Source organism: Coturnix japonica, chromosome 3 (genome assembly GCF_001577835.2).
Source record: "Coturnix japonica isolate 7356 chromosome 3, Coturnix japonica 2.1, whole genome shotgun sequence".
Classification (NCBI taxonomy): Eukaryota; Metazoa; Chordata; class Aves; order Galliformes; family Phasianidae; genus Coturnix; species Coturnix japonica.
Genome location: NC_029518.1, coordinates 7,230,796 through 7,257,545, shown reverse-complemented (window position 1 = coordinate 7,257,545; position 26,750 = coordinate 7,230,796). Strand labels below are relative to the sequence as shown.

General features: G+C 43.3%; 1 protein-coding gene across 3 annotated transcripts; it reads right to left on the bottom strand.

Moving 5' to 3' along the window:
• Window positions 1-1,066: 1,066 nt before the first annotated feature.
• PPP4R3B (protein phosphatase 4 regulatory subunit 3B) lies at window positions 1,067-25,869 on the bottom strand. Of its 3 annotated transcripts, none has more exons than XM_015856791.2 (16): window positions 25,425-25,869; window positions 24,166-24,221; window positions 17,804-17,902; window positions 15,677-16,297; window positions 13,399-13,476; window positions 12,207-12,323; window positions 11,123-11,239; window positions 10,577-10,723; window positions 9,200-9,302; window positions 8,011-8,052; window positions 7,589-7,747; window positions 6,805-6,974; window positions 4,977-5,116; window positions 4,362-4,525; window positions 3,713-3,915; window positions 1,067-2,845 (listed from the first exon to the last, which is right to left on the bottom strand). In XM_015856791.2, exons 1-16 carry the CDS (start codon window positions 25,564-25,566, stop codon window positions 2,750-2,752), a joined length of 2,454 nt encoding a protein of 817 aa, XP_015712277.1. In that variant the 5' UTR covers window positions 25,567-25,869; the 3' UTR covers window positions 1,067-2,749. The 3 variants fall into 3 exon arrangements, with proteins under 3 accessions (XP_015712277.1, XP_015712274.1, XP_015712276.1); XM_015856788.2 differs by having other exon boundaries at window positions 4,362-4,546; window positions 25,425-25,866; XM_015856790.2 differs by having other exon boundaries at window positions 4,362-4,546; window positions 10,577-10,708; window positions 25,425-25,865.
• Window positions 25,870-26,750: the final 881 nt, after the last annotated feature.

Here is a 26,750-nt window from a genome sequence, read left to right as displayed (position 1 = left end):
ACCATGACCACAGATGGTTAGAGGCTGCTGCTTGAGCTCTGACCACCAGCAAGACTGACCCTCCACACATAGTCTGATTCCTTTGGAGAGCTGCTAAAATCTTTTTCCAGTTTTGCTAGTTCAGTGTCTGAGAAGGAAATTTCTTTAACATTCATTTGAGGATCCAGATCCTCTCTGTTATCTGAATGTGCATTCAGTTTGTATCAAAAGACGCAGTAGCCCATTGGGGTTTCTAATTCACCTGGCCTTCCCTTCGCTCCTTCACTCCCGAGTTTTTTCTTGAGGTGCACTATGGATAACAGTGCCACTGGTGTCCTTACACATGAGCAGTTCCTTTAAAGGCCATTTGCAGCAAAGCTAAAATATGTTCCTAATTGTCCCTCAAGGTTCACAGTTTGATTCTGCACTTTTCACCAATTCTTGTGTTACTTTCACTGATTCCAGTGAACTGACCGGTGATGTTGTTTTCGCTGTTGGAAAAAGACTCGTGTTGGTCTGAAGCGTTTGTTTGAGCCCCTGACAGTAGTTGAGAGCTGACAAGGTGGGGAGCACTGAGTGAGCACTGACACGCTTCAGTCAGAGCCTGAGAGGATCTGCCTTGGGGTAGATGGCACCCAAGTCAGCCTGGGTCCATGGGTAACTCAGGTAAGTTTTTCAACCTTAGGTTAGTAAAGGCACACGCTGTGCTACTCTGCTGCTCCAGTAGCACTGGAGGTGGCTGATCATCTTTACTGATGGAGGAAAGACTCAAGAAGACAAGGAGGCGGCAGTCAGCAGGAGAGTGAGCACATGGCAGCCGTACTGCAGGCAGCTCCGCTTTGACCAACGAGGGATTCCTCAGGTCCTCCCTGCACAGGGCTGAGGGCACAGCACTGCCATCCCGGGGTCCACATGGGTGCTGTGCAGCAGCACCCGGCTCAGAGGGGCTAACAACTCCTGTGTCCCCGTGCAGCACAGAGTCATTTCCACACCTGCACAACAGCCATTCTTAAAGAACATTGGGCAGCGAGCACCTTTAAATCCTGAGTTAACTTACCACGTACAACAAAGCAAACAAAAGCAGCAATTATGGAATTACAGGGTCACATTTTAATTCCTGAATTTTACAGTTCAGCATTAATATCACCACGTGTATACAAATGGTGTAAAACAAGTACAGTGGTATTTTTAATACAAAATAAACTTCTGTTTTATGGAAAAACTATACTTCATATCTACACAGACAGCCCATCTTTTTTTCCAAACAATAGCTAAAATTAAAATTAACTACAAAATCTCCAAAACAGAGAAACTGCTTCAGTTCAAACTATTCCAGGAGAAATGGACCCATAACACATTACAAGAGTGATCTACGTGGTGGACTGCAGCTGGTTTCGTAGCTCATTCTTTAACATTTCTGACATCACGCGGTGGGAAGTTTCCCTTCTTCATGATCTCAGACCACATATGGGCAAACTAACATTAAAATATTTACAGTTCGCTTCCTGTTCTTGAAATAAAATCCTGGACCGTTTGCCTCTCTCAGCTCACCTGGCTTTGCTGCGGCTCATTTACCTACGTGGAATGTACTTTTATCTTCAAAAAGCAGCTTTCATCTCACACCCAGACTGAGGCGCTGCTGGCCGATTCTGCCTCAGAGACCGCTGTTCTGCTCCTAGGATTCCACCTTGGTCCAAAAAGACTTTGCTCTTAAACGCCACTAAACTCATCACTAAGAAAAACCCGTTAGTGTTTCTTAATATCACCTCAGCTATGCAATTTAAAGTTGCAAGCAGGGAAATCTGCTCTGAGAAGCTGCAGCTTGTTTAAATGAAGCAGAAAATGATTCCAATTCCGTGTCTTCCACAGCGTGAAGCCAACAGCTGTGACACAGCAGTCCCTGCAGATGTTTGGGAAGCAGTCAGTCCTTGGCTTAGTTATTATCAGTTATCTAATAGGGGGGGGAGGAGGGGGGAGGCGGGGCAGGGGAACAAATACAACCAACCAAGCAGAACCATCTATTCTGTATCCAAGTTCTGTGTTATCCTCATGGAAAACAGTAAATAAAACTGATCTGTAATTGTTTAAAAAATAAACAGACAAACAAAAAAAAAAGCCCAAGCAACTCAGCATGCACTAAAAATGCAGTGTCCCTCCCTCTGACGACGAGAATTTCATCTGTAATAAATGGTCCCCAAAATCTAGATTGTTCTTATGCAAATACGGTTTGTTTTCCCTTAATTGTTTAAAATTTGTTTCAGTTCTAAAGCGGCATTGCTAAAAGAACAGAACGTGACAGCACCATTGCAAAATTAACTATCACTGGGTTCAACACTTAAGCCTGATTTTTTTTCCTAGTTCTGTTAAACACTGAGAAAACCCTGCAATAGTTTTTTGTAGAAATCGTTCCCTTCCCCCCCACGCCCTCCCAACACCTGAGACGTTCCTTGCTGAGAAGCCACCATCCAGGTTCTGTGAATACTAACCCACTTTTTTTCTTTTTTCTTTGTTTTTCTTTTTTTTCTTTTTTTGACAGCCTGAATGGCAGACTCCTTACTTACTAGAAAGACATTCAGGTCCCTGGAAGCCTTGTGTTTACAGAACTAACCCTTTCTAGCTCACAGACCGAGTTTCTTTTGCTACTCCTTGCGTTATCTCAATATACTCATGGGAGAAAGCCTTCTCAATCAGATTCTTTTTAGCTCTTAAAACAGTTGCAGCATTTGAAACCCCGTAATAAAAAGTTTTTATTCCAAAGTTTTGGTTTCCTTTATGAACCCAGACGAGATCTTTTCCTTGGAGATGTCTCTTCCTCTTCGTCGTCGTCTTCATCATCAGGATAATCCACCAGGCCAACCAGACTTCCCTGCCAGTTCAGAGAAAAAGAAGAAATCTCACATTGAAAAAAACACCCAGGGAAGTGCCATTCTTAGCACCTGCCCCCCTAAAGCTCATCCAGGGCACATGAGGCTGCAGAACACCAGGCCTTCCTTAGGATGGCACTCCAATCTACTGCTGCTTTTCCATAAAGCTCAAGCAATTCTTCTCTCAGTTACAAATACCAAGCACTACTTGCAAGCTGGGGACTACATATCAACTTGGTGATGCCTTTTCCATTCAGAGACTCATCTGTCTTCAGAATGGTTTTCAGTCTCACGGGCAAAAGAAAATACTGAAGCATCCCTGCTCCTCTGCATCCGGCCTCAGAGTTATTTCAAATCATTGTAAGCTCAAATCATTGCTACAAAATTTAATGTGTACACACATGTTTTCCTGGTAAGGCTCAAGAGTGTGCAATAAGCATTTTAGCACACTCTCCTCCAACCTCTCCAGAGCTCTCAGGCTAACAATGCAGGTACAAGACATACCAGGCACATCAGCTAACTTCTGAATTTCATCTGCTTAAGAACACTGAAGTTCTTGACAATGCAGTCCAGTGATGTAATTCAGGGGGAAAAAAAATAAGCATATCACACACACAGTGCAGCAACTGGACTTAAAACAGCTGAGGACTGGGAGCAGCAGAGTTATGTAAAAGATGAGAGTCCCACTCGATACTTCAAACCTTTCCCAAACTAGCAGGCACTCAGCTAGGCAGGGCACAGATGCATGTATGCTGCAGTAAAGCACTACCTAGAGACCAATGTCAACCTGCTGAGCTACAACCTGAAGAGTTTGTTACACAGCTCTGCTGCCCTACATGAGGACAGCTGCTTTCACACAAATCTCCCACCTTTGTGGCTGTCACTGCTGTGGTCAGGGTGGCGTTCTTGGAAGAAGAGCCATTGGAGCTTGCTGGTGATGTCTGAGCTGCCACAGATTTGCTGTTTGCACTGTTTGCACCATTGGCTGCGCTGGCTGAGTGGGAAAAAGTGAACTTGAATCCCCCAGCTGAAGTCCTTTTGGGAAGATTCTCTTTATCTTCACTCTCTTTAGCTGAGGGACAAAATTTTCATGCTTAAGTATCAGCCGTACACTACGAAGCACAATCCACATCACTGCATAATGGGGCAGAAGCAGCCTCTTTCTAAAACTCTGCTTTAAATGAGCAGCTTGCTCACTGACCTCGTGCAAAGCGTTCCAGCATTCCAAGTAAGAATGGTACAGCTTTGGCACAGACAGTGCTCACCCAGCACACACACACACACACACACACACAGAGATACGTGGTTTTGAATGACAGCTGAACCAGGTGCACGTCTGGAGCAATTGTGCTTGTTTTAATCCTCATCTGGGGTGCAAAGACACACTGGCAGTTCATCCCTTACTGCGGAGCACCTTTCCTCCTGCTTATGACTCAAATCCCAGGTTTGTGCACACAACACTCTACATGTCCTGCACAGAGTAAATATGGCAGCAATGAGATGAGATGGAGGAAATACCTTTTTTAGTTTCCATAAACTTTTCGTAGCTGTCTGGAAAATCATCCTCTGGTTTAGACTTCTCAACTGGAGGTACAACAGCTTCACCTTCCTCCTCGTCATCTTCATTGAACCACATTTCTTCATCCTCCTCTAAGGCTCTGGCATCTCTGCGAAATCTATTGCTACGCAATATAGATGGAACACTGTAAGAGACACATGACATGTGGTTCAAGTTTTGCATGCTGTCTCAGGATCCAACAGGATGAGCAATGGCCTCTGATGTCTTAAGGTGAACCACTCCATTCTGCCACCAATAGGACCTTGGACCAACACCCCAAATAGCAAGAAGGCAAACTGAGGCCTAACTTGGAAGGAAATGGCTTCTGCTCTTTTAAGCTGAATGCTTTCCGTCTTACATTTAACAGACTGACAAAATGAACTGTACTACAGAGTAGGCCAATGATGAAAGCCAGGTGTAGGCTTACTCTTAATACAGATAAAAATACAAAGTTCACACTTCAACTACAACTTCTTGTTTTTTCTGACATTTATGAAGAATTAAAAAAACAACCAGCAGTAAGACGATATTACATGACATTATTTTGGAATACTGCTTCTATTTATAGTTATTACCTGTTCAGTTTCTGGTTTTGCCGGTCTTTCTCTTGCTCATATTTTGTCTTCAATCCCTTGAATGTCTGAACATATTCGATAGATTCAAGTGCATTATAAAAGTTTTCAACTATATGTGCAATAAGCGACTTAATATCTTCCTGCATAAGAACAAAACAACATTTAAGTCTGCAGAAGTTCAGAAAGCTTTAGAATTGATTCGTTTTAGAAGTAACTGATTAACTGTCCTGAGTGAGTTAAGAAGTATGTGGCCAGCAGGGACAAGGGGCGGGCTGGAGGGTCCACCTCTACTCTGCCTTTGTGAAACTCCACCTGCAGCACTGCATCTAGACCCCCGGCACAGGAGTGATGTGGAGCTGCTGGAGAGGGTCCACAGGAGGGCCATGAAGATGCTCAGAGGATGGAGCATCTCTCCTGTGAAGAAAGGCTGAGCGAACTGGGGAGACCTTAGAAAAGCCTTCCTGTACCGAAAGGGGGCCTTACAGGAAAGCTGGAGAGGGACTTTTTGCAAGTGCATGTAGTGGTAGGACAAGAGGGAATGGCTTTAAACTAAAAGAGGGAAGATTTACCTTAGATGTTAGGAAGAAATTCTTTTCTAAAAGAGCAGTGAGGCCCTGGGGCACTGCAGCCCAGAGAGCTGGTGCCCCATCCCTGCAGGTGCCCAAGGCCAGGTAGGATGGGCCCTGGGCAGCCTGAGCTGGGGGAGGAGGTAGCCAGCCCATAGCAGGAGTAGCACTGGGAAGGGGGCAGGGGGCGGGTTGTGGGGACGACACTTTAAGGTCCCTTCCAACCCAAGCCATTCTGTGACCAAACATTATTGTAAAAGGTATAAAAATCAATTGTTGTTTTTCGTATTATTTCTCAGATTAATGGACCACACTCTGCATTTTACCAATCCTATTTGTTATATTTTGATTAAACTGTGTATTCACTATCCCAGGCCAGGCTTAACTGAGGGAAAAAAAAGTTTCATTAGGCCCTGCTCTCCCCCTGAGTTTTACTTCTCTTTATAGTTCTAAACAGCTATATCTGCACACACTGAACACAGCACCTTTTGTTCAGCTGTCCAACCATAAGCCTAATTGTGTTGTGTAAGCTGTGGTATGACTGTTACAAGGGTAAAAGGACATCTGAAAAAATAACACATTTTCCCTTTTTCCATTAATGACAGAAACTACACTACCCTACGTCTCAGAAGTGCCTTCATTTTCACTTTAAGGAGACCTTAAAGGCTCCTGAGAAGACTCCCACACCAGCGTGCTTGCAGCACATAACTCAGGACTGTTGTAAGTCCTTGTTTCCTACCTCACAGTACAACAACCAGGTGCTCCTGCTTGTCCTGTCCGTCCTGTCCGTGCACTGCCAGTGGAAGAGCCACTGTTACAGAGCTGACACCATCTCAGGAAGCATAATCTTAAAGGACAATGATCTTTCTAATTTACAGTCAGATCAGTCTCATTTTCCTCACTTCCAAGTCTGGTCTCAAACAACTCAGACACTTAAAAGAATTTTGTCTCCACGGTGCTATCTTCTGCACAGTCATGGGTATAAACAGTATATATACATGTATCTACATATACCTTCAGAGAATGATCAAGTAAAACAAGCATGAAGCAGCTTATGTTTCTCTCTGGCTTTTAACTTGTGACTTTAATTACTGATACACTATTTCCTGTGAAATATGTGCATTTTATTTTTCAACCTGGGGTGACCTGTGTGCATACATAAATATAAATATAAATATAAATATAAATATAAATATAAATATAAATATAAATATAAATATGTATACACACACAAGAGCTGGAGAAGCTGCTTAACTACATACCACTCTGATGAATTCAAACAGTTCAATCACAGCAGAGTTGAGCAGATTGTATCTAGTTCCATTATCCAACAAAGCATTTATGACTGGTTCAAAGAGATTTCCCTTGGTGATATAACGGTTATAAAATTCATCTTTTAGTCCAATTATCCTCCTCATAAAGCGAAGAGCACCTATATGAAGAAAGAAATGAAAGAATAACTACACATCCAGCCTCCAATCTGCCCCTCTTGGCAAGAACTGAAAGGACAAATTTGGAAGAAACACCTGCAGACAGCTAACTTGGTTTCCTCCTCCATTCTCTGACTTTTCTCTGTATCTGAATGCAATGAAGATCCATCATGGTCTTTTTGAAGTAGTGCAGTAACACACTTTAGCACGTGTGAAATTAAATTATTAGTTCATTCCCATGCCTCCTTGTGCACCTTCCAGAACCATGTTTCATCCAGTCCATTTGCACCCCAGACGCAGCACCAGATTTAGGAAGTTTCTTAGAGAAGACATGACTTCCACTTAGCACAGATGATCACAACAGATCCCTACTACCACATCACTAGCTGCAATCATTCTCCTTTCACTACAAGCTGCATTTACCCCCAGTAACAGATATCAACAGATATCAGCCACTTTTTTTTTTTTTTTTTTTCCCCAACTTACTAAACAGTGAGCCTGTAAAAACACAGATTTACCCCAATTTTGAATTTAGGCGTATCCTTTTCTTTACAACACATTCCATGCAGTACGAAAAACATCCTGAGGAAGGAAACTGTGGCAGCTCCATACTCACACAAGGCCAGAAAAGTGTGTTTTGAATTCATCAAGACCAGCACTCTTCTCAGCAAGTCTTTGTTCATAATGTAGTTCTTGATGTGATACGTATGGTGCTCCACACAGAAAGTAAGCAGCTCCAGGATTAAGGCGAGCAGTTGTGCTGTTTGGTAATTATCTACAAGAAAAATATAGACACGAACAGACACTAAAGAGAAGGGTCTTTCAGAAGCATGAGAAACTAGGGAGGGGAAATGAAACAAAACACAGCTACTCAGAAGTAGATGAAAATGTTCTTCCAGCCTCTTGCAATCTCAAATGAAACCCAGCACCTACATCTCCTTTAGTAAGTGTTTAAGCAACAACACGAACTTTCTTCTTTAAATGAAGATATGCATGATACAGAACAAGGTTCAAAACACAAGGTCAATTAAAACTTACCAGGACAAATTGCATTACTCTTAGTGGACCCAACTACTGCATCTGATAAACAGAAAATAAAAGCAAATGTAAGAAAAAGTTTTCAAAGCACTGCAAGCTGTTCAAGCTTTTAATTTAACCAAACTCTAAGCTACAGGGAAGCAATCATAGAGCCAGAAAGCATGCCAGCTGACATCTCAGTCCATTTATGTTACAAAATTTCAAATGCAACTAGGTGAAAATACATAATGTAACACTGAGGGATATTATTCCAACACAGATGATTTTATTTTCACAAGGCTTTTTTGGGACTACAATCAATGATTAGCAACACACAATGATTTAGGTTGTGGATGACCCGTCCTTGGAGGTGTTCAAGGCCAGGTTGGATGGGGCCCTGGGCAACCTGATCTAGGAATTGTGGAAGTCTGGTGGCCCTGCCAGGCAGGGGGGTTGGAACTTAATTATCCTTGAAGTCCCTTCCAACCCAGGTTATTCTGTGATCTGTGATATTTTCTTCAAATAATATCTCCAAATATTTTATTTCTGTACTTATTTAACACATACTTTAATCACTTAACCACGAGAAGAGGGGTATGACCAAATCAAACACTTCAATACATATTTGCAAAACCATCCCTTTCATCCCTTGAAAAAGTTTTTTTTAAAAAAAAAAAAAAAGCCTGACTCAGAGGCTGTCATGACATTAAATGTCTTCGTAAAGCATTCAACTAGTGTGAGACCTAATTCTGTAATTAAGTGCCAATTCATTCACCATTACCAAGTTAGAGAAAAGGAAAAGGAGCTGCACGTATCTCTTGGCAGAGTTTTCTTTCAGCATTTCTTCAATGCTGCCTAACCCAGGCTTCAGTCAACAGCCTGAGCTGACAGGAAGTTCCCATCAACATCACAGCATTTCTGCATCTGCTTTTCTAAAAGGCTCTCATGAACTACAGACACAGATTTATGGCAAACACCCTCTTTCCCTGCCTGGGTTAAATTGGCACATGACTTGTAGCACATGTAAGCATTTGTCTGAGAGCACAGACCTGCACGTTACCATGAAGCACTGCAACACAGGCTATGAATGCTCTGTGCTCACACAGGTCCAATAGTTTCCAGAACATATATTCCCACCTTGCATCATGAGCTTATTGCTGGTATTTACCAAGCTCTAAATACAAGATTTTCCAACCAAAAGTAATATTACCTTTTTCACATTTATCTTCTGATGTATTAGCCAGAAGCGGAGCAGTAAGAACGTGCATACAATGGTTGTAGAAGAAGTTGAGAAATTCACTTTTTTCTGTTTTCTAAAGCAAACAAAACTTCATTAAACACTGGCAACTGCATATATACTCTTAACTAAAAAGTGGTAGCAATGGAGATATGCTACAGAGAACTGTACCCAACCCTCTCTGTTTTGCCTGCATCCTTTTGTTGGACCTGCAACGTTATCCTCTCTCAAGATGTATTTCTTTATTTTGGGAAAGTGATCTGAGACACCAAACCAACTTAAATACTGACAGAAAAAAACACGGTGGATGCAAACACACACTGAAAAAGACAGACCGTATTCTAACTGCTTCACAGAGTTCAACCATTCTTAAAGGCATTAATTTTATCCATAATCACCTGCAACACATCACACTAAAACAAGCATCACCTTGTCTATTTCCGTATTTTCTATATAGTGCACACCCACCAACACACAATGTGCCTTAAGGACAACACACATTAAATATGCATTAAATTTAGGAGGAAGTTTTTCACCCAGAGGGTGGTGACACACTGGAACAGGTTGCCCAAGGAGGCTGTGGATGCCCCATCCCTGCAGGCATTCAAGGCCAGGCTGGATGTGGCTCTGGGCAGCCTGGTCTGCTGGTTGGCCACTCTGCACATAGCAGGGAGATTGAATCAAGATGATCATTGTGGTCCTTTTCAACCGAGGACATTCTATGATTTGATGAAATCACAAATATATTTGAACTTGACAAAGACATTTTAAGAAAATCAGGAATAGCTATGCTTTAAAACAGTTAGACTGCACATGGTCCACACAGCAGATGGCTATGTCATGTATAAAAATCTGCCCTTGACAAAGTTTGCATTCAGAATGGCAACAGCCAAAGGAAGAAACAATCAAAGTCTTGAAGCAAATGTCTACAAATGTCCTGTTCTTACTTCAACCTCTGGAAACATGTACAGTTTGGCACTGCAGAATACTGTAAATACAGTAAATACTGTGGCATGGTGCTAGTAACAGCTGCATTGTGCCATAGGTTTTAAAACAGCAACTTGGTACAACACAGACCCTACTGGACTAGTTGAGCTACAAGAGATTATGATCAAACTACTGTTATTTCACTGGAGCCTTCAAATGTTCATGTTAAGAAACACTTGTGCAATGCCACATCCACAAGTTATCAAGGGTCAAAGGAAGCTACAGTTCATTGCTTAGCTTTTTAAAATTGACACTGTAACGAAGATTCTTTTATTCAGTCCTCTGATGAGAGCAATACAAAAAACAGTTTTTAAAATTCTGCTGAGATGGTAAAGTATCTTTAACCCCTTTGTATTTTCTTACATTAGCTGTGGCCAACATATTCTCTGGATCTATCAAAGTGCGCAAGAGGCCCATCAGCTGAACAGCACCACCGAGTTCAGGATCAGTATCACAGATCATCTGCTCAATGACCACATTGATGAGAAGGATGTCCTGAGAAAACAAAAGCTAAAAATGAGGCACAGTTTCAATAGCCCAATGACTTCCATGGCTTCCGCATCAGGGTGTTCTTTTTTTTTTCCCCGTCAGTAACGAAGCAAAATGTGAAAATGGAAAGAGCTGCACTTAAACAGTGGAGTATCTGTCATGCAAAACCTATCTCAACTAAAAATCACTGCTAGGAAGAGTTATGAACTTATGGCTATGAATGTATGGGATACCACCATGTTCAGAAATGTTTGTAATTGATATCTAATTTTCCTTGGTTTTCTGCCATCTACATTTCTGGACTAGCTGCATCCCAAGTGCCAGGGAGGCTTTTGGTCTGTGGGGTTTTCTGTTTGTTTGTTTTGTTTTAAAACCAGCACATTTAATGCATTCAACAAACTTTACAACATTTTTACTTACATCATCACTCTGCTGGGCCTCTTGCATTACAAATTCTCGGACCATGGATGGACTAAATTCTACCAGATAAGAAAATATATCTGTAGCAGCAGATCTAACTTGCAGATCATCCATTCCCTAGTAAAAATGAGATCAATTTAGCAGGGAGTTACAAGCTTTGAGAACATGTTATTATAAAGACTTACACAGCAGCAGAACAGTGACAAGAGAAAGAACAGTGACTTTTTTCTCCATCATTTCCCCCCCCTTTAGAAGATCACAGGGCAATTTCTGTCGATTTGATACCTCTAATTTAGGCAAGAAATGTTTTGTGGCGTTATTCTCTACGGCACTGAAGATTCTACTACTCTATTATGCTGAGTTCTGTAGAAAAGAACCAGCTACAGATTTGAGTACAAATTAATTTGCATCTTACTCAGACAACAAGAAAACATACAATTTCTAAGCTTAAAAAATTAACAGGATGGGAAACACTTGGAGCAGTCTACACATGGGAAAGAACCACAAGATTAGAATTTGTCTCATCACTTAACATTTATATTGCTTTCACATTTACATAACAGTCAATGTCCTCTGATAACATCATAGGCTGTTTCTCGAATATTAAAAAAAACAAACAGTATACATGGTTTCCAACAACAGCAGTGACACGTAAGTTGTAACATCAAGCAGCAACAGATGCTTCAACCAAAGGAGTGAAAAAGCATGTTTTCACATTGCTGATTAAGATGGATTAATCTGCTTTATACCACTGAAAAGGCAGGATTAGGACAGGATAGGACCAGATAAGAGATCAAGATTATCTAAAAATACTTCTTTGGTACTATTCCAACAACAAATACAACATCAAGCTGCAACATGAAAGAATACTTTCTGAATTTTACACTTGCTGTCAAGAGGATCATCACACAGAGTCAAAACAGTCACTGCAATGAAGTCAGACCACTTGGACATCCTCGGGATTCTGAACGTTTCTTTCAGAAAAAAGCCATCCAATGAAACTTCAAGAAAGGTATCAGGCAGATCTGCTTAAATGGTCACAGTTCCCCCCCCTTATTAGAAACGGTTCTGAATTTTCACTTACCATCACAATTTCTAGAGCTGGAAGGATTCCCAACTTTGCCAACGTTTTGAAAAATGCATCTCTGTTCTGAGGTTGCAATGTCTGAGAAAATGCACAGAACTCCTTGAAAAAGTTAACCTGTAACACAGGGGAAAAAGAATGAGCATTTGATTCATGAAACTCTGAGAGTATGAAGTGATTATGATTTGTATCAGTTTGTGTACTGGCTGGTGTATGGCTGCCTGGTAAAGGGACTGCTCTGATCCTCTCTTCCAACATTCAACATTAGTTAGGCAACAATAAGGATAAAAAGAAAGCAAAAGCAATTAACAACAAAATCTGTTAAGAGGATGAAATTACCTCAAAGTAGTACAGTCATCTTGTAGCTATTTTATCACATTCAGCATAGGAAGGATTTATACTTGTGTGGTTTGCCTTCTGTTAAAAGAACAAACATGTTCTCCCTTGCTGAAAACGTTTATTCTAGATTTTAGTACAGCAATTTAGCTAATAAAGAGTCAGAGAGAAACAGGTTGTCCAAGGAGGTTGTGGATGTCCCATTCCTGGAAGTACTCAAGGCCAGGCTGGATGTGGCTCTGGGCAACCTGGGCTGGTGGTTGGCATCCCTGCATCTAGCAGGCGTGTTGAAACTAGATGATCACTGTTGTCCTTTTCAACCCAGGCCACTCTGATTCTATGTTGGTAGTACACATACTAAGAGACTATTGCTAACCCTCAGCCGCAGGGCTGAAACATCTTACCAAATGAGCAAAATACAATGAAAAAAGCAGTAGCTGTACAGTAAGCCTAAGGGAGAGAGCATGTTGAAGAGCACTTTGGATGATTCACAGGATATGTCAAGATGGAAGGGACCCACAAGGACCCCTAGTCCCATTCCTGGATCCAGACAGCACCACATGCAGCTTCTCACCAACCAGTGAAGGAGGTGCACCTTCAGGCTTAGTACTTTAACTTAGCACTGACACTTTCTCAATAGAAGCACAGATACTGAGAACAAATAAATCAGATTTTTACCTCAAAAGTAATATTCTTCTGGTGAGTACAAAACCAAAGACAATGCTACATTAGAAATGGCTCTCTCTGGAGTTACAGAAATACCTGACTGGGGCAGAACTAGCAGAACAGCTCCAATGCTCCTGCTTTGTGCATGAAAATTGAAGTACTCCAAGAAGCCCCAAGCGCACAGACTTACCAATTCACATCGTTTGTCATCATCTGTAGCTTCATCTGTTAGTTGTGCAAAAACTTCGGACAAAAATTTTTCATCTTCCTATGTAACATAAAAGGAAAGCAACACAGCTTACACATAGAACTGACCCTTACAGGCTGACACTATACAATCCAACTTAACTACTTGCTTACTTCTTAGAAAGGAAAAAACACACACTAGTGGATTTGGCAGTAAATATATACATTTTATCACTAGAAAAGGAAATGCAAAAGTGTAAATTTACAAGTATTACTTCCAGTGCACTCTTTCAGCTCTCATGCTGCATGGCAGTACCATACATGAAGCTGAGGATGGATGACTGTTGGCAGCTGCCTCCCAACAACAGGTCTCAGCAGACCTCACATCTCCCTGCTCTCCTCCACATGCTGCTCGCTGTGCTTCACAACACCACAGGCTTGCTGTGCAGCATCCTGCAGCCAACAGGCAGCACAGTGCCAGAAGCAGTCACTTTATGCTTCAGGCTCCCTCCCTGTGCTGCACGGGTAAACGAGCAGGGAGGATATCCACACAGCCCTGAAGCAGAAGCTGCAGGGGCAGCTGGTCATGTTACATTCAATCTGTAAGCGCTGCATTATTAACATCAGATCCCACAGCAACTACTATTTCAAACACTTTCTCAGTCCACCAGTGCTGTGGTGACCACACCACGGCCATGATCCCATCAACCTCCTCCTCAGCAAGTCAAGCTCCCTTACTTGTACCAACTTTAGTTTTCACCCATCTGAAAACTTTCCTGATTATTTGCTTTTCACATCAAGATCATCAACCATCAAGGGATACCTCTCAAGTGCACATGGGACAACACCTCATTTCTTGTCAGATGTTCTGGTCACAACACTGCCTAATGGCAGAGGAACAAAACACCAGGATGAGCCCCCACCTCCGCTGCTCTCTGTATGAGGATCTTCCCCACAGTCCTTCACATGGAAGAGTGCTGATGTTTTTTTAACCAAACTGTCTGTTGCTCTCCAAACACAATATAAATCTTAAAGACAGCAGTAACATTATGCTTCACTACAAGTGATACCTGAATCAGCATCAGATGGAAGATTACCTGCACAGACTTACTAGTTTAAGTGTTGCTAGCTTTAACAGCTAAATTAAGCCTGTTAAAAAAAAAGAAATCATATCACAAAAAGAAGATTGTGTAAAGCTGCTGCAGCTGCAGTCCTCATGTCCTAGAGAACAGCACAGCTCCAGGCTTGCTTTCTATGCCTCCTGTGTGCCTGCCTTGCCCCTGCAGCAGCACTGCATTATGGAGCCCTGCTGCTGCACAACCTGTTACTTCTATAGGCCACATTCCCCAGGGAAACACTGGTGTGCCTAAGGCAGTAAGAGTTCTGATTTCTACACCAAACTCAGAGCAGCTTTAGGATTCTTGTACCACACAAAGAAGCTGATTTACACCAGAAAAGTGGGAAAAGCCCTGAACCTCCTGTTAGTAGCACTCCACAACTTCCCTAAGCCATAACAGCCAGAAACTGCTCTGTTTGTGTTTTCTTTATAACCCTCAAGGCAGGTTAATTGATGTAGTTGTCAATACCACTTGTAGATCAATGTGCATGCCTCAGATAGAACCCTAACATTAGAGAAACCTGTGTGCCATCCACTTGTCTCAACCACAGCCAAGATGTCAGTGATAGAACAGCACAGAACTGCCACAATCCCAGAGCTTCCTTTGAAGAGTACCAGAGAGAAGAGCCAGGAAGTGAGAGTTTTCTGCTAGGGTACAATTAAATGTTCAGTACAGTAAAACTTAAATGGAATGTGAAAGCCAAAACACCCCTATGTGCATGCAGAGCACTTCACACCTAAGGCTCTTTCCACAGTCCAGTTTGTCTGTGACAATCAGCTGCTTTTAAGTCTGTTTCTGACCCTGAAGTCTTCAAGATACTTTTCAGGGCCTTGGAATTGTAATATTTTGGTTATGCATTATTACTGCAGGATATCAGCAGGAAGAGAAAACCAGTGAATTAACTACTTCTTATTACAACATGAGCATCAGAAATCAGTACAAGAAATTATTTAAAACATATTGAAAACCTGTAAATCTGAAGTCTAACATTTTTTAAAATAAAAAAATAAAATTAAGGCATCAGAAATCAGGGAAAAGCGTTCAAAATACTATGCAAATGAAAGCATGCACAATTATTTCACATGCTGTTAAAGAGCCACAATCAGTTTCCAAACTGCAACTGGATACATCCACACAAGAATCTATACATTAAAAATCACTTACCTTCAACATACTGACAATCTCAACTTTGTTGAAGAAAATAAAGGAAGTAAGGGTAGAAAGAAAATTCTCTTCAAAAACTGATGGTGTTGGCAAGATGATGTCCTGAATGTACTGTACCCTGTAAGTCTGATGGATTTTTTGCCTGAGTTCAGGATCTGTTATAGGAATAACCTCCTTAAATTTTGCTGTTTTGGTCAAGAACTCCCTGTGCCGTTTTGGCTGAGCCAAAGAAGGGTCATACTCAAGGCATCCAACAACATCCATAATACACTCATCAGAAAACATCACCTCGAACAGAGTTGCTTTATTGAGGAACAAAATTCCTCTAATAATTTCATACAAATGATGCAAGCCTTCTGTGTTCTCTAAATTCTCGCAGACTTGGAAAAGCTGCAGTAGTTTTTTAATATAGCCTTCATTCTCCAAGGCCAGCGCTAGCTTTTCTCTACGGATGGGTGAGGAGAGAACAGAGGTAACTAGGTCAGCAATCTCTTCAAGTTTGTTGAGTTCGCAAGAAGGAAGGTCAATCAAAGGACTAGTTTCAGGCATTTCTTCTATGTGCTCCTCTTCAGACTCGATAAGGTCCTGCGTGACTTCCACTGAAGGATCCTTACCCTGAACCTAAAAAGAGTGCACACAGTTAACCATCACATCCCAACACATACGAAGGAGTAATCAAGTAGAAAAAATGTACATAAATCCTCTCATATATTCAGTTGCATGGAAAATTTCTAGCCATGAAGAGAAATATTTAAGTTTGCTGCCTATGAATTCTACAGAAGTCACTACCACTATCTCCAGTAGATATTGCCAAAATTCAAACAAATGAACCCACCAAAACCTAACCACATCTTTGCAATAAAAAGTATGAAGCACCCTGTAGATAAAAACAAAATGGAGAGAATAAAAAAAGGCATAATAAAGCCTTCTTTCAGTATCTCAAACCGAAGGGATAACTAGGGTATAAAGTCACATTAAGAGACCACAGCTACACTAACATGATGTGAACCATAACAAAAAGACCAAAAACAAAGGCATAAGGGTATAATGGATGCCCAAACTGAACAGGCAAAGAGGGATGCAACTGACTCCCACTCTGTACTCTCATTCTGTTGGGTATGCTCATTTCCTCTCCTGAGCCTACTAACACACCCTATACTTTTGATTTCCTTTACTGATCCTAAGATTCATAAACTCCTATCAGATCTCTCCCACAAAAGATCACCTCCCAAAGAGGAGTCTCAAAGTCCAAAGAGTTTTGAAATCCAGTGAAAGAACTAAGGCTAATGGCTGGCACCATCTGACCACACAAAGACCTTCCTCTCAGACTGATTATCAGATCAGTCCCACGCAGGCCTAACTGAAAACCTGCACTACATATTAGACATATCTGCAGCTACTGGCATCAGTTCCTTTCAGTATTTTACAACTGACAGAGAAGATTCAAACTCAGCATGTTTTGGAGTATAAACAAGCATCTTAATCAGCTATTTTGTTCAAAGGAAATTGCTCAGAAATCTGAGTTCTAAGTTTCATTAGTGACAGCTTCATGTTTCCAGAATCTGAGACAGTTAGGATCAATTCTGACACAAAAGCCTGGGTTTCTTCTGTGAAGTACACATAGGTGTAACTCCACTGAACTGTTATTAGAAGAATTGAAAGCATTGAGATCCAAACTCTGTTACCTAATAACAGAATGTAGACTGAAATATCTCTAAAGACATGGTGAGTAAGACTTAGGTCTTGACGGAAAAAATGACTGACATTTTGAGCAATGCCAGCAGTGCCTCTCTCTGAGGGAGAACTAGCCCCACATGTTATTACAACTGATTACACCTAGCTCTCTACAGGACAGTTAAAATCTGGCACTTTAGGTTTTCTAGTTTCTAACCTAAAAACAAGTCAAAAACTGTGTTTCTCTTATTGATTTTAAGAGCAGGAAGGTAAAAAAAAAACACATTTTGTTCTAAATAGTGGCAACTTCAGATTTTATACAGAAAAGCCACAGCAAGTAATGACAAAGACATGCTTATTTTACAAATAGGTTTGAAAAGCACAACACAAATACATGAAAACACAGAGGACACTAAAACATCTGCAAGAAACAATAGAAAAATTTAAGTGTACCTGGCAGATTTTTTCCCAGATTTCATCACAGCCAGCTTTTTCTTGAAAACTCAGTGCTAAGTCATAGTTCTCTGCTTCTGACCAAACAATCAAGGTGTCCTGTTTAAGACAAAAATATATATATCTATAACCAAATATATTCATTTCTCAGGCAGTTTAGATCTTCACCAGGGATTTAACTATATTCTGTTGAATCACATCTAAGGAATAAGTAATAATTAATGTTACCTTTGTCAAAAGAATATCACCCTTCTTTTTTCCTTTCTGAATGTCATCCTGTATATACATCTTTCCATATTGAAAACATTAATAATGGCATTTCTCTGCAATATACCTCCCAAGCCAGCAGTTCTGACTGTGCATATGAATGCACACAAAAAGTTCAGTAAATTTGTGATGTAAATATGAAAAACCTTAAATTCTTCTGAAGCTGTAGAAAAAAGTAAAAGATTATCATTTCCTTCTCAGAAGGAGTTTAATACAGCTGTAACAATATGAGAAATAAAGACTCGAGTATTACAAACCTGAACACATACAACATCTTTTCTAAACTAAAAGAACATAAGTAGAGTGGCTGAGAATTTCAGTGCATTAGGACTAAAACATGTGAGTTACCAGGTCTGTAGTAGAGCTGCCAGGCCAAGAACAAAGCCTGTGCTTGGACACCCAAATATGCAGTTCCACCTCCTACAATAAACCCATCTGCACATCAAAGAGCTTCAAACCATCTGCTCTCTGCTGACTTTGTGAAGCAGTTCAATGTTGTTACCTCTGTTGACTTCCTGAACTGCTACCACAACTTGTTTTAAACCCCAGTAAACCCTTGCTATGTGTCAATAAGGCAATTCCCTTCCTACTTTTGCAGAGGACAATATTAAGCACACAACTTGCTGAGGCCTGTAAGTCTTGATCCTTCCCCTTGTATATCACTTTTGTCACAAAATACTTTAGTGATGTGTTTGAGCTTAGCAATCAAACCCAAGCAAACCACTGGGTGGCTTACAGACACCCAACGTATTAGAGGAAAGCAATGGGCAACAAGGAAAAGAGGTCCCTGTGCTCTCTCCCTCACATCGTTACCTAGAAGGGCTTTCAATTGTCTTCCCAGGTGATCCCACTGCTTCTGCACCTCCTGCCAGAGTCAGCGTTCTTTAATCCTCCTTGACCCAAGCTGGGTTAGCTCAGATGCTGCAAGCAGAGCCGGCAGCAGCTAGGGGACTAGGGGACAGCACAGGGAGCAGGGAGCTGAGTTGCAGCTGCATGGCTCACACAGGGACTCTCCTCCCACACAGCATGCCAAATAACTGCTGCTGCAGCATCGCATACCAGCAGTTCTCTACAGAGGTTCTGCAGTGTTCTTGTAGTAGGCAAACACAGCACTATGCTTTCATATTTGCTTCTCATGCATACTGTTTCTTTTCTTATGGCAACCTTGTTGATGAAGACCTACTACTAAATGGGCTTCTGTATTCCACAGGAAGACCACAAGCCACACTAAACAACAGCAATTGTACAAGCTCAATTATTTTCCCCCCATTTGTCCATTTTTCCTTAAAGAAACAGGTCTTCCCTAGCAAAGCACTGAGGTTGCCACACTGCTCACAAGAGCTGTTTTTTACTACACTGCCTCATAGGCACTTGCACTTTTTTCCTACATTTTCCCTGCTTTGGGGTTGACCCATGTGTGCAAACAGCACAGCTTCCTTTGGCTGGCACCACTCTGTTCACAGCTGTTGAGTCTCATCTCTGGCTCATGGACAGCTCAATCCATGTTTACAGTGAGAGTGACATTTAAGAGAAAGCAGGGAACTGGCTTTCAAGGAATAGTAACAGCTGGAAAGCGCAGAAACTGGAAATCCAGTCAGCCGGCTCCCAGACCTGATTCCAACTGAGCTGCCACAGAATACAAAGACAGCAGAAAGAGGTCCCCAAGTGGTCACTCGGTGTTGCCAAAGGAGCTTGTTATTTGCAGGAAATGAAAACAGAATACGTAGGTTTTAATACCAAATACGTTAGCAATGATTTTGATCAATATATTTGATATAGTCTATCTGAAAAGAGCTCTGAATCACTTTCATTCAAGTAGACGTGCTGAGTGATGCCTGTTAATGCCTGAAGAGACTTTACAACATAAAATCAGTCAATAGTCTGAAACAGAATGATTCAAATGATGCTGCAAGTTAATAGCATCGACTTATCTTTCCTACAACATCCTCCTTAAAAACCACTTGCCTTTTACAGACTAAATTAAAGCACAATTTCATGGGAATTGCAGAAATCAAAACAGGGAAAAGTATACCTGAAAGTGTTCTGTGAAATCACTGATGCCCTAAAGGTCACAAATCAATGCTGCTGCATGTAAGCTGAACCCCAGAGGGGAACACAGGGACACAGGGGTGAAGAAGTCCTGCTCGCAGCCAGGATCACACAAGGACCAGAAGCACAGCAGTCACTTCATGCATCCACAAAGACTATGCTTAAACATTTGGTGAGAATTCCGAGTTACTGAATGGTGCCTAGTACACTCTGCAATGCTAGCACAAATTATGCAAGTTTCTCCAAAAGTATTTCCAGAGGACTTTGAAACAAACTGTCTTAAATGTTTCCAACAAATACGCACAGATAAGAACCTCAAGGAGTAACCCTTCCTGCTCTCTTTAAACACTCCCACTCACAGCTTACAGGCAAGATGCTGCCTGTTGTTCTCATCAGTTCCATCAGAAAACAACTGTCCCACACCAATACTGAATTTACCCATCATCCCTATGCTTCCCGCATGACCTAAGAGCACTCAGCATCACAGACTGACACATCCCAGGCCCAGCTCCTTCACACCAATACCGCTCTAGAACGGTCAGATCAGCAACAGCAATCTTCCTGAATTCAGTCAAATGATACAACATGAGACAACACAAAGCAAGAAAAAGAGTAATTCAAATCAACGACCTGAGCTCTAAGAGAGCAGCTCACTCCCTCCTCACTGTCACTGCAGGATCACACAATGCCTACTGCTCCCTCTCAGCATCTCCGTGCCAGCCTTTCACTCTCCTCCGATGCAAGCAGAGAGGGGAGAAGTAGCAGGTACCTCAGCCAGCAGAAAGAGACGTTTGGTGAGATCAGCTCCTACAGCTGATCTGCCAAGCAGATACATGGATGCTCACGCTAAACACCTGGGCTGCCTTCAGTCTTTTGTGGTTTAAATCAGCAGCAGCTCAGCACCATGTGGCCATCCAGTGGACTGGGGGAGAAAATTGGGGGGGAGAAGAAGAAAAAACACAAAACCAACAAAATACACCAAAGCAGAACTCACAGGTTGTGATAAAAGCCATTTAGTAAGACAGTAAAGGAAGAAATAGAAGTAATGATAATTATATTTACAGAAGAACTGACAAACAACACAATTTGCTCATCACCCATAGTCTGATGCCCAACCATGGCCACTGGCTGCAAAGCCCCCCCCCAGCTAACTCCCCCATCTTTATAGCTTTCCAAGTAATGCAATATGGTATGGACTATCTGTCAGCAGTGCCGGTTGTGTCCCTCTTGGCTCCTTGTACCGTCCCAGCCCCTTGCTGGTGGGACAGTACAAGAAGCTGAAATGTCCTCAGCTGGCTTTACACAGCACCACTTACCAACAACTCAAACACTGGCATGTTATCGACGCTACCTCCTAAAGACACAATGCAGCATCAAAGCAGATGCCATGAAGAAAATCAAACCCGTCCTAATTGAAACAAGCACAGCGTTGCGCCACTGGAAGCATGTTAAATCCCAGCCTCAAGCAACTCTGCTGCCTTTGCCTGAAGCAAATCGCTCTTTTGTCACTTGAATGACAGCAACGGTGCTTCAAGAACATTCCTCATCCCAGATCTGAAAACAGGTAATGCTCCATTTGGGGTGCTCTACTATCAGAAGGTGCTGTGCACAGCGAGCAGTTCTGTAGCAGCTTCAAGACTTAAAGCTACAAACGACTGCAAAGCCTTCAGATTTCATTGTAGCACTCATCCACTCTGCTGCCAGCCCTGCCAGGGAACATTAACCTCAAGCAGAGGGTGGAACAACAGATGGGTGCGGCAACAACTTCTGGAACTGCTCCTGCCAGAGCCTCCAAAGCATCCACATCTGACCCTGCCCTTTGGCAACCACCCTGTGCTCAGCAGAGGCGCAATGCTCCCAGAGCCTAAGCCCTAAATGCAGGACGTCCTAATATTCTGAGGGTGCCTCTTGCTGTTTACAGACACGAGGAGAGGTCATGACTATTGCATGCTGAGGCTGTGACAGAATTCTGCACAAAGCCATGCACCACAAGCAGGATTCAAGAAGGCAGCTTTGTTTACAATTAACCAATAGTTCTATACTACTTAGCACAAACTGGGAATCACACACTGATGTGCAGTGATTAAATATCAGGGTTGGCTTTTTTTTCCCACCCACAGAACGATGTTATGCAAATCACAACTGAAGCAACAGCTACTCTGTACGTGGATTCAAGTCATTCACAATGCGTAGTCAGCACAGGCTTCCTATCTGTCAAGCTGCACCATCCTGCAGCTTCCCCCAGACGTGAGGTGAAAGGCACCTTAGAGAAATCTGCAACTGAACTCTAACACCACCTGAAGTACATGGCCTGAACAGACAGGCACAGCTTCCAAGTCCTCAGGCTGCCTACACAGCAAACCTCAGCCAGGGGTGCTAAAGAAAGATGATCCATGTTCGTATCTGGTCAGCCAAAATATCTTGCCTGATTCTTCCTACCATTTTAATAACATCTGCTGAGAAACGGATCTGTGAGAACCGCAATCTGAGCTGAGACTGAAGCACGGGACAAGCAAAGGTTTGGCTCTTTGCAATAGGCACATAAAAACTGAAAACAAAGCACCAATCAAAAAAAAAAAAAAGGACTTCCCCAAAAGAGTGAGAACTGAAGCAAACACTCAGCCACAAGGGCATAGAAGCATCAGAACTGACAGTAAGAGCCAACCCAAACAAACTTCAGCCTAAGAAAAGGTTTTTAGAACTACAGCCTAGGAAGACTTCTCTACAACAACCCAACCACCTAATTAAGTCACTTGAGACTTCTCTCAGTTAGTTTTCAAACAAGTAGCTGTCTGAGGACTTCAGAGGGCAGGCAGCAAAAGGAAGCACCTCAAGCTTTGCAGCAAGACAGCTTGCACTGGTGTTTTTGTTAGGCGTGAGCTTCCTGCACCAAACAGGAAGCAGCTCAAGGCCTTTGACTCACAGAACCCTGCAGAACTCCCATGAAGATCTCCTGCCACCCGCCCAAGAGAAGCCAGCAAGTATCACCTGACACCAACAGAGAAAAATGGAAACCACAGACAAAAGCTTTCTGAAAAGTCTGCCTAAGTCCATCTGCAGCCAATCTGTGCTCCAGAGCTGCATGAAGACCCCTCTCCTCAAATCCTCATAACGTAACTCATCATCTTTCTTTTGAAAAAATCCAAAGCAAAACACTTCAGCAGGCTCTTAAATGATTTAGGAAGAAAATAAAATTGTTTTCTAGAGCTGAAATGCTTCTGGAGAACATAATTATAAAGAGCGGTATAAAACGCTGAACAAAAGCAACAGAATCCTCTGCAGAACAAAGAAATAGGCAGGAAAGCAAAAGCCAACACAGTACAAAACCACAAGAACAATGTAGGCAGAGACATCAAAATGGAACACAGAAAAAGGAAAAACGTGATTCTATGAAAATGCAATAAAAGCAACAGATTTGGTAGACTGAATGTTTTAGTGTACTGAACAAAGATGACCAAATGTCATAGCTCCCAACTGTTCTGCTGCTGTTTTGCAGAAGCCTTATCCCCAAGGAAAGGCAACTCTGCACCTAAGTCCCCCAAGTGCAGGCACCTCACTGAGGAGAGCAGGGGATTTTAAGGCTTAAAACAAGAAATCAATGGCAACAATAATGCCCACAAACTCCTTCGTATGACTTTTAAAGAAAGAATGTGGAAATAAACGCAGCAGAAATCACAAGGTGGCTGAAACGTTGTCTTCCTCACGTGTCAGTTATTTCACACGTACAACCCGTCTCCCACTATGGGCTGTATAAGTTTGTAACTAATTTTCCTGTAACAAAAGCAATATTTACCCAAATATTATGCACAGATCCTCTTTCAAAGCCTTCGTTCCCAAAGGCTTTTTTTTGGAGAACATCATCTACATTTCCAGAATACAAAGCCAGACAGCACCTACTGGCTTCTAACTTAAGTTCTTCACCTCTATGAAAAAGCACCACCAACTGCACATCACACCTCTCTTTCTTCCTGCAGGACAGTCAGTCTGAGCACAAAACAACTGAGCATCAGTAGCCAGAGAAGATGAAGCCTGGGAACAGTACTTACCTGCTGCTTTTGATATGCAGTGTTTGGATTTATCTTCGACTCCAGCAGTAGTGAACCTGAAAAAGTTATGAAGACATTTATTGAGTTTAACAAAGCAAATATTTCCATGGATCAGACACCAACACTTTCTGAGCCTAAACCACACAGAATCACAGAATTGTAGGGGTTGGAAGGGACCTCTAGAGATCATCGAGTCCAACCCCCCTGCCAAAGCAGGCTCCCTACACCACATCACACAGGTAGGCGTCCAGGTGGGTCTTGAATATCTCCAGAGAAGGAGACTCCACCACCTCCCTGGGCAGCCTGTTCCAGTGCTCTGTCACCCTCACTGTAAAGAAGTTCTTCTGCACATTCGTGTGGAACTTCCTATGCTGTCCATTACCCCTAGTCCTATTCCCATGCACTACTGAAAAGAGTCCAGCCTCACCACTATGGCTCCCACACCTCAGGTATTTATAAACCTTCCAGGAAGTCCTACAGAACAATATTCTTTAAACACAATTCTCAACAGGTAAGCCAGATAAAACAAGATTTAACACCTACGGTATGACTCAAAATCAAAATTCTCTGTACCACGTTTTCCCCAGGAACCCAGTGAGACAATTAACTGCTTTAAGGGCCCTGTAATAACTGTACACAGATTTGCAGCAGGTAACACACCGTACAGAATGAAAACATGTTTGTCCACACAGGCCACGTGGGGCCATCTGCATTTATTTCCTTCAACTGCCCTTCACAAGTGAATCATCCAGATAAACCCAATGCTCGACACTGTGTATGTGAGTAGTGTATGTATCCTGGCAACAGCTCCAGTGCAATCCGTATGGCTCTGAGGTGCTTTATTCAGCACGCTGGCACCCGTTGGCTGCCTGGCACAGAGCTGTACGGTGACTCCAGAACGCAGCGCAACAACATGCAACACAACCTGAGCGCTTTGGGACAGCATCAGTGAACTCCTGCGGTGGAAAAAAAAAAAAAAAAGCCTTTCTAGAGCACCGAGCAGGGAAAGAAAACGGCACTCCGGGATGGAAAAGAAGCCTATGGAGCCGAACAAGATGTCGTCACATGCAGCAGCTCCATCTCCCCTCGGCCAGGGGCAGGGCAGGAAGGAGCAGGAGGCGGGCACGAGCAACGCAGGGCACACAGGGAGAGGCCTCGAGGCCTCCGGACCGCCGAAAGGGAAAGGGAAGCGGCAGCGCCCGGCGGGGGAGGCCCGGAGGAGGCCTAGGCCTCCGCGGCAGCCCCGGCCACGCTCTCACCGTCCGACTCGGCGCGCACCAGCAGCGACATCCCCTTGAGGCGCTCCACGTAGGTGGAGGAGACGTGCCCGGTGCCCCTGTCGTCCCATTGCCGATCCTCGTTGAGGGTGTAGACCTTCACCCGCCGGCGGGTGTCCGACATGGTGCAGCCCCGGCCTCGGGCCTGCGCGCCGGTCCCGGGCCCGCTCCGCCTCCGGGGGCGATGGAGCGAGAGCGGGGTCGGAAGCGGAGCCGCAGCCGCTCAGGGGCAACGCGGGGCCTTTAACGTGCCGCTTTTCATGGCTCCCCGCCGGCGAGAGGGCGACGCCGCACCCCGGCTCGGGCCTCCCTGGCGCCGCTCCGCCGCCTCAGCAGCTACCGCAGCGCCGCCGCCATCTTGTAACCCGACTCTCGCCGCCTTTCTCTTCCTCCCAGCCCGGCCACGGGCTCCCCTCGCAGGGGCTACGGCGGCCGGCAGCTCCCTCAGCGCCGCAGCCGGGACGGCGGCAGCGGGCGGGGCGGGGCGGGGCGGGGCTGTGGCTGTGGCCGCCCGGCTCCTCACGCTGCCGGTTCTCAGCCCGTCCAACGAGGCTTTATGCCTTTGTAGCACGGATAACACACATCGTGTTGTGGGTTAATCCGGCAGCAGCTTAGCACCACGTGGCTGTTCGCTCACTTCACGTTCCTAAAGCCCAGCCCGAGAGCTGGTACCTGCACAAAGTCCATCACCGGCTTCTGAAAGCAAATACTGACGTTTCTCTCACAAAATAGCACCGGGATTGGTCCACAGTATCTCCTTTGTCCACTCGTCCTCTGCCACAGCAGAGCAGCACCAAAAGCCAACGCTACGATGTGCGTTTTATTGCACTCCCACTGAAAACAAAATCATTACCGTTATTTGCAATGGACAAGAGATGCTCTGAGAACAATCTGATGTGCTTATCCCGAACATTCTTTCTGTGCACATCTTATAAGTATGGGTAAGCAGGCTGGTAACTATATAGAAAAGTGTGTTATCTCAGTAGTTTCAAACTGAAGAAACTCAGTATTTCAAACATGAAGAAATAGATACCTGCTCTCTGATCACAGCTGATAACCTGAAGGGAAATTGCAAGCATCTCCAGCCACAGCCCAACCTGCTGCAATTGACAGCTTCCAGACCAACGTGGCCAACCTGCCATCCCTCATTTGCTCAGTTCCTGGCTCCATCTGAGCTCCTCTCCTCAAAGAAGAGCAGCTGGTCTGTACTCCTCCCTGACACTTCCCAAGCAAAAATCTCCTTCTACCCCTTTCCACAGGGCCTAGAACTTTTAACAAGCGCAGAAAGTCAGTTTGACTGTAGAGGTT

Coding starts and splice junctions, on each gene's coding strand:
- PPP4R3B (XM_015856788.2), bottom strand. CDS start 25,566: ATGTCGGACACCCGCCGGCGGGTGAAGGTCTACACCCTCAACGAGGAT. Junction 24,222..25,424: donor GGTGCGCGCCGAGTCGGACG/GTGAGAGCGTGG, acceptor TAACTTTTTCAG/GTTCACTACTGCTGGAGTCG. Junction 6,975..7,588: donor ACACACTTTTCTGGCCTTGT/GTGAGTATGGAG, acceptor TTCTTCATATAG/GTGCTCTTCGCTTTATGAGG.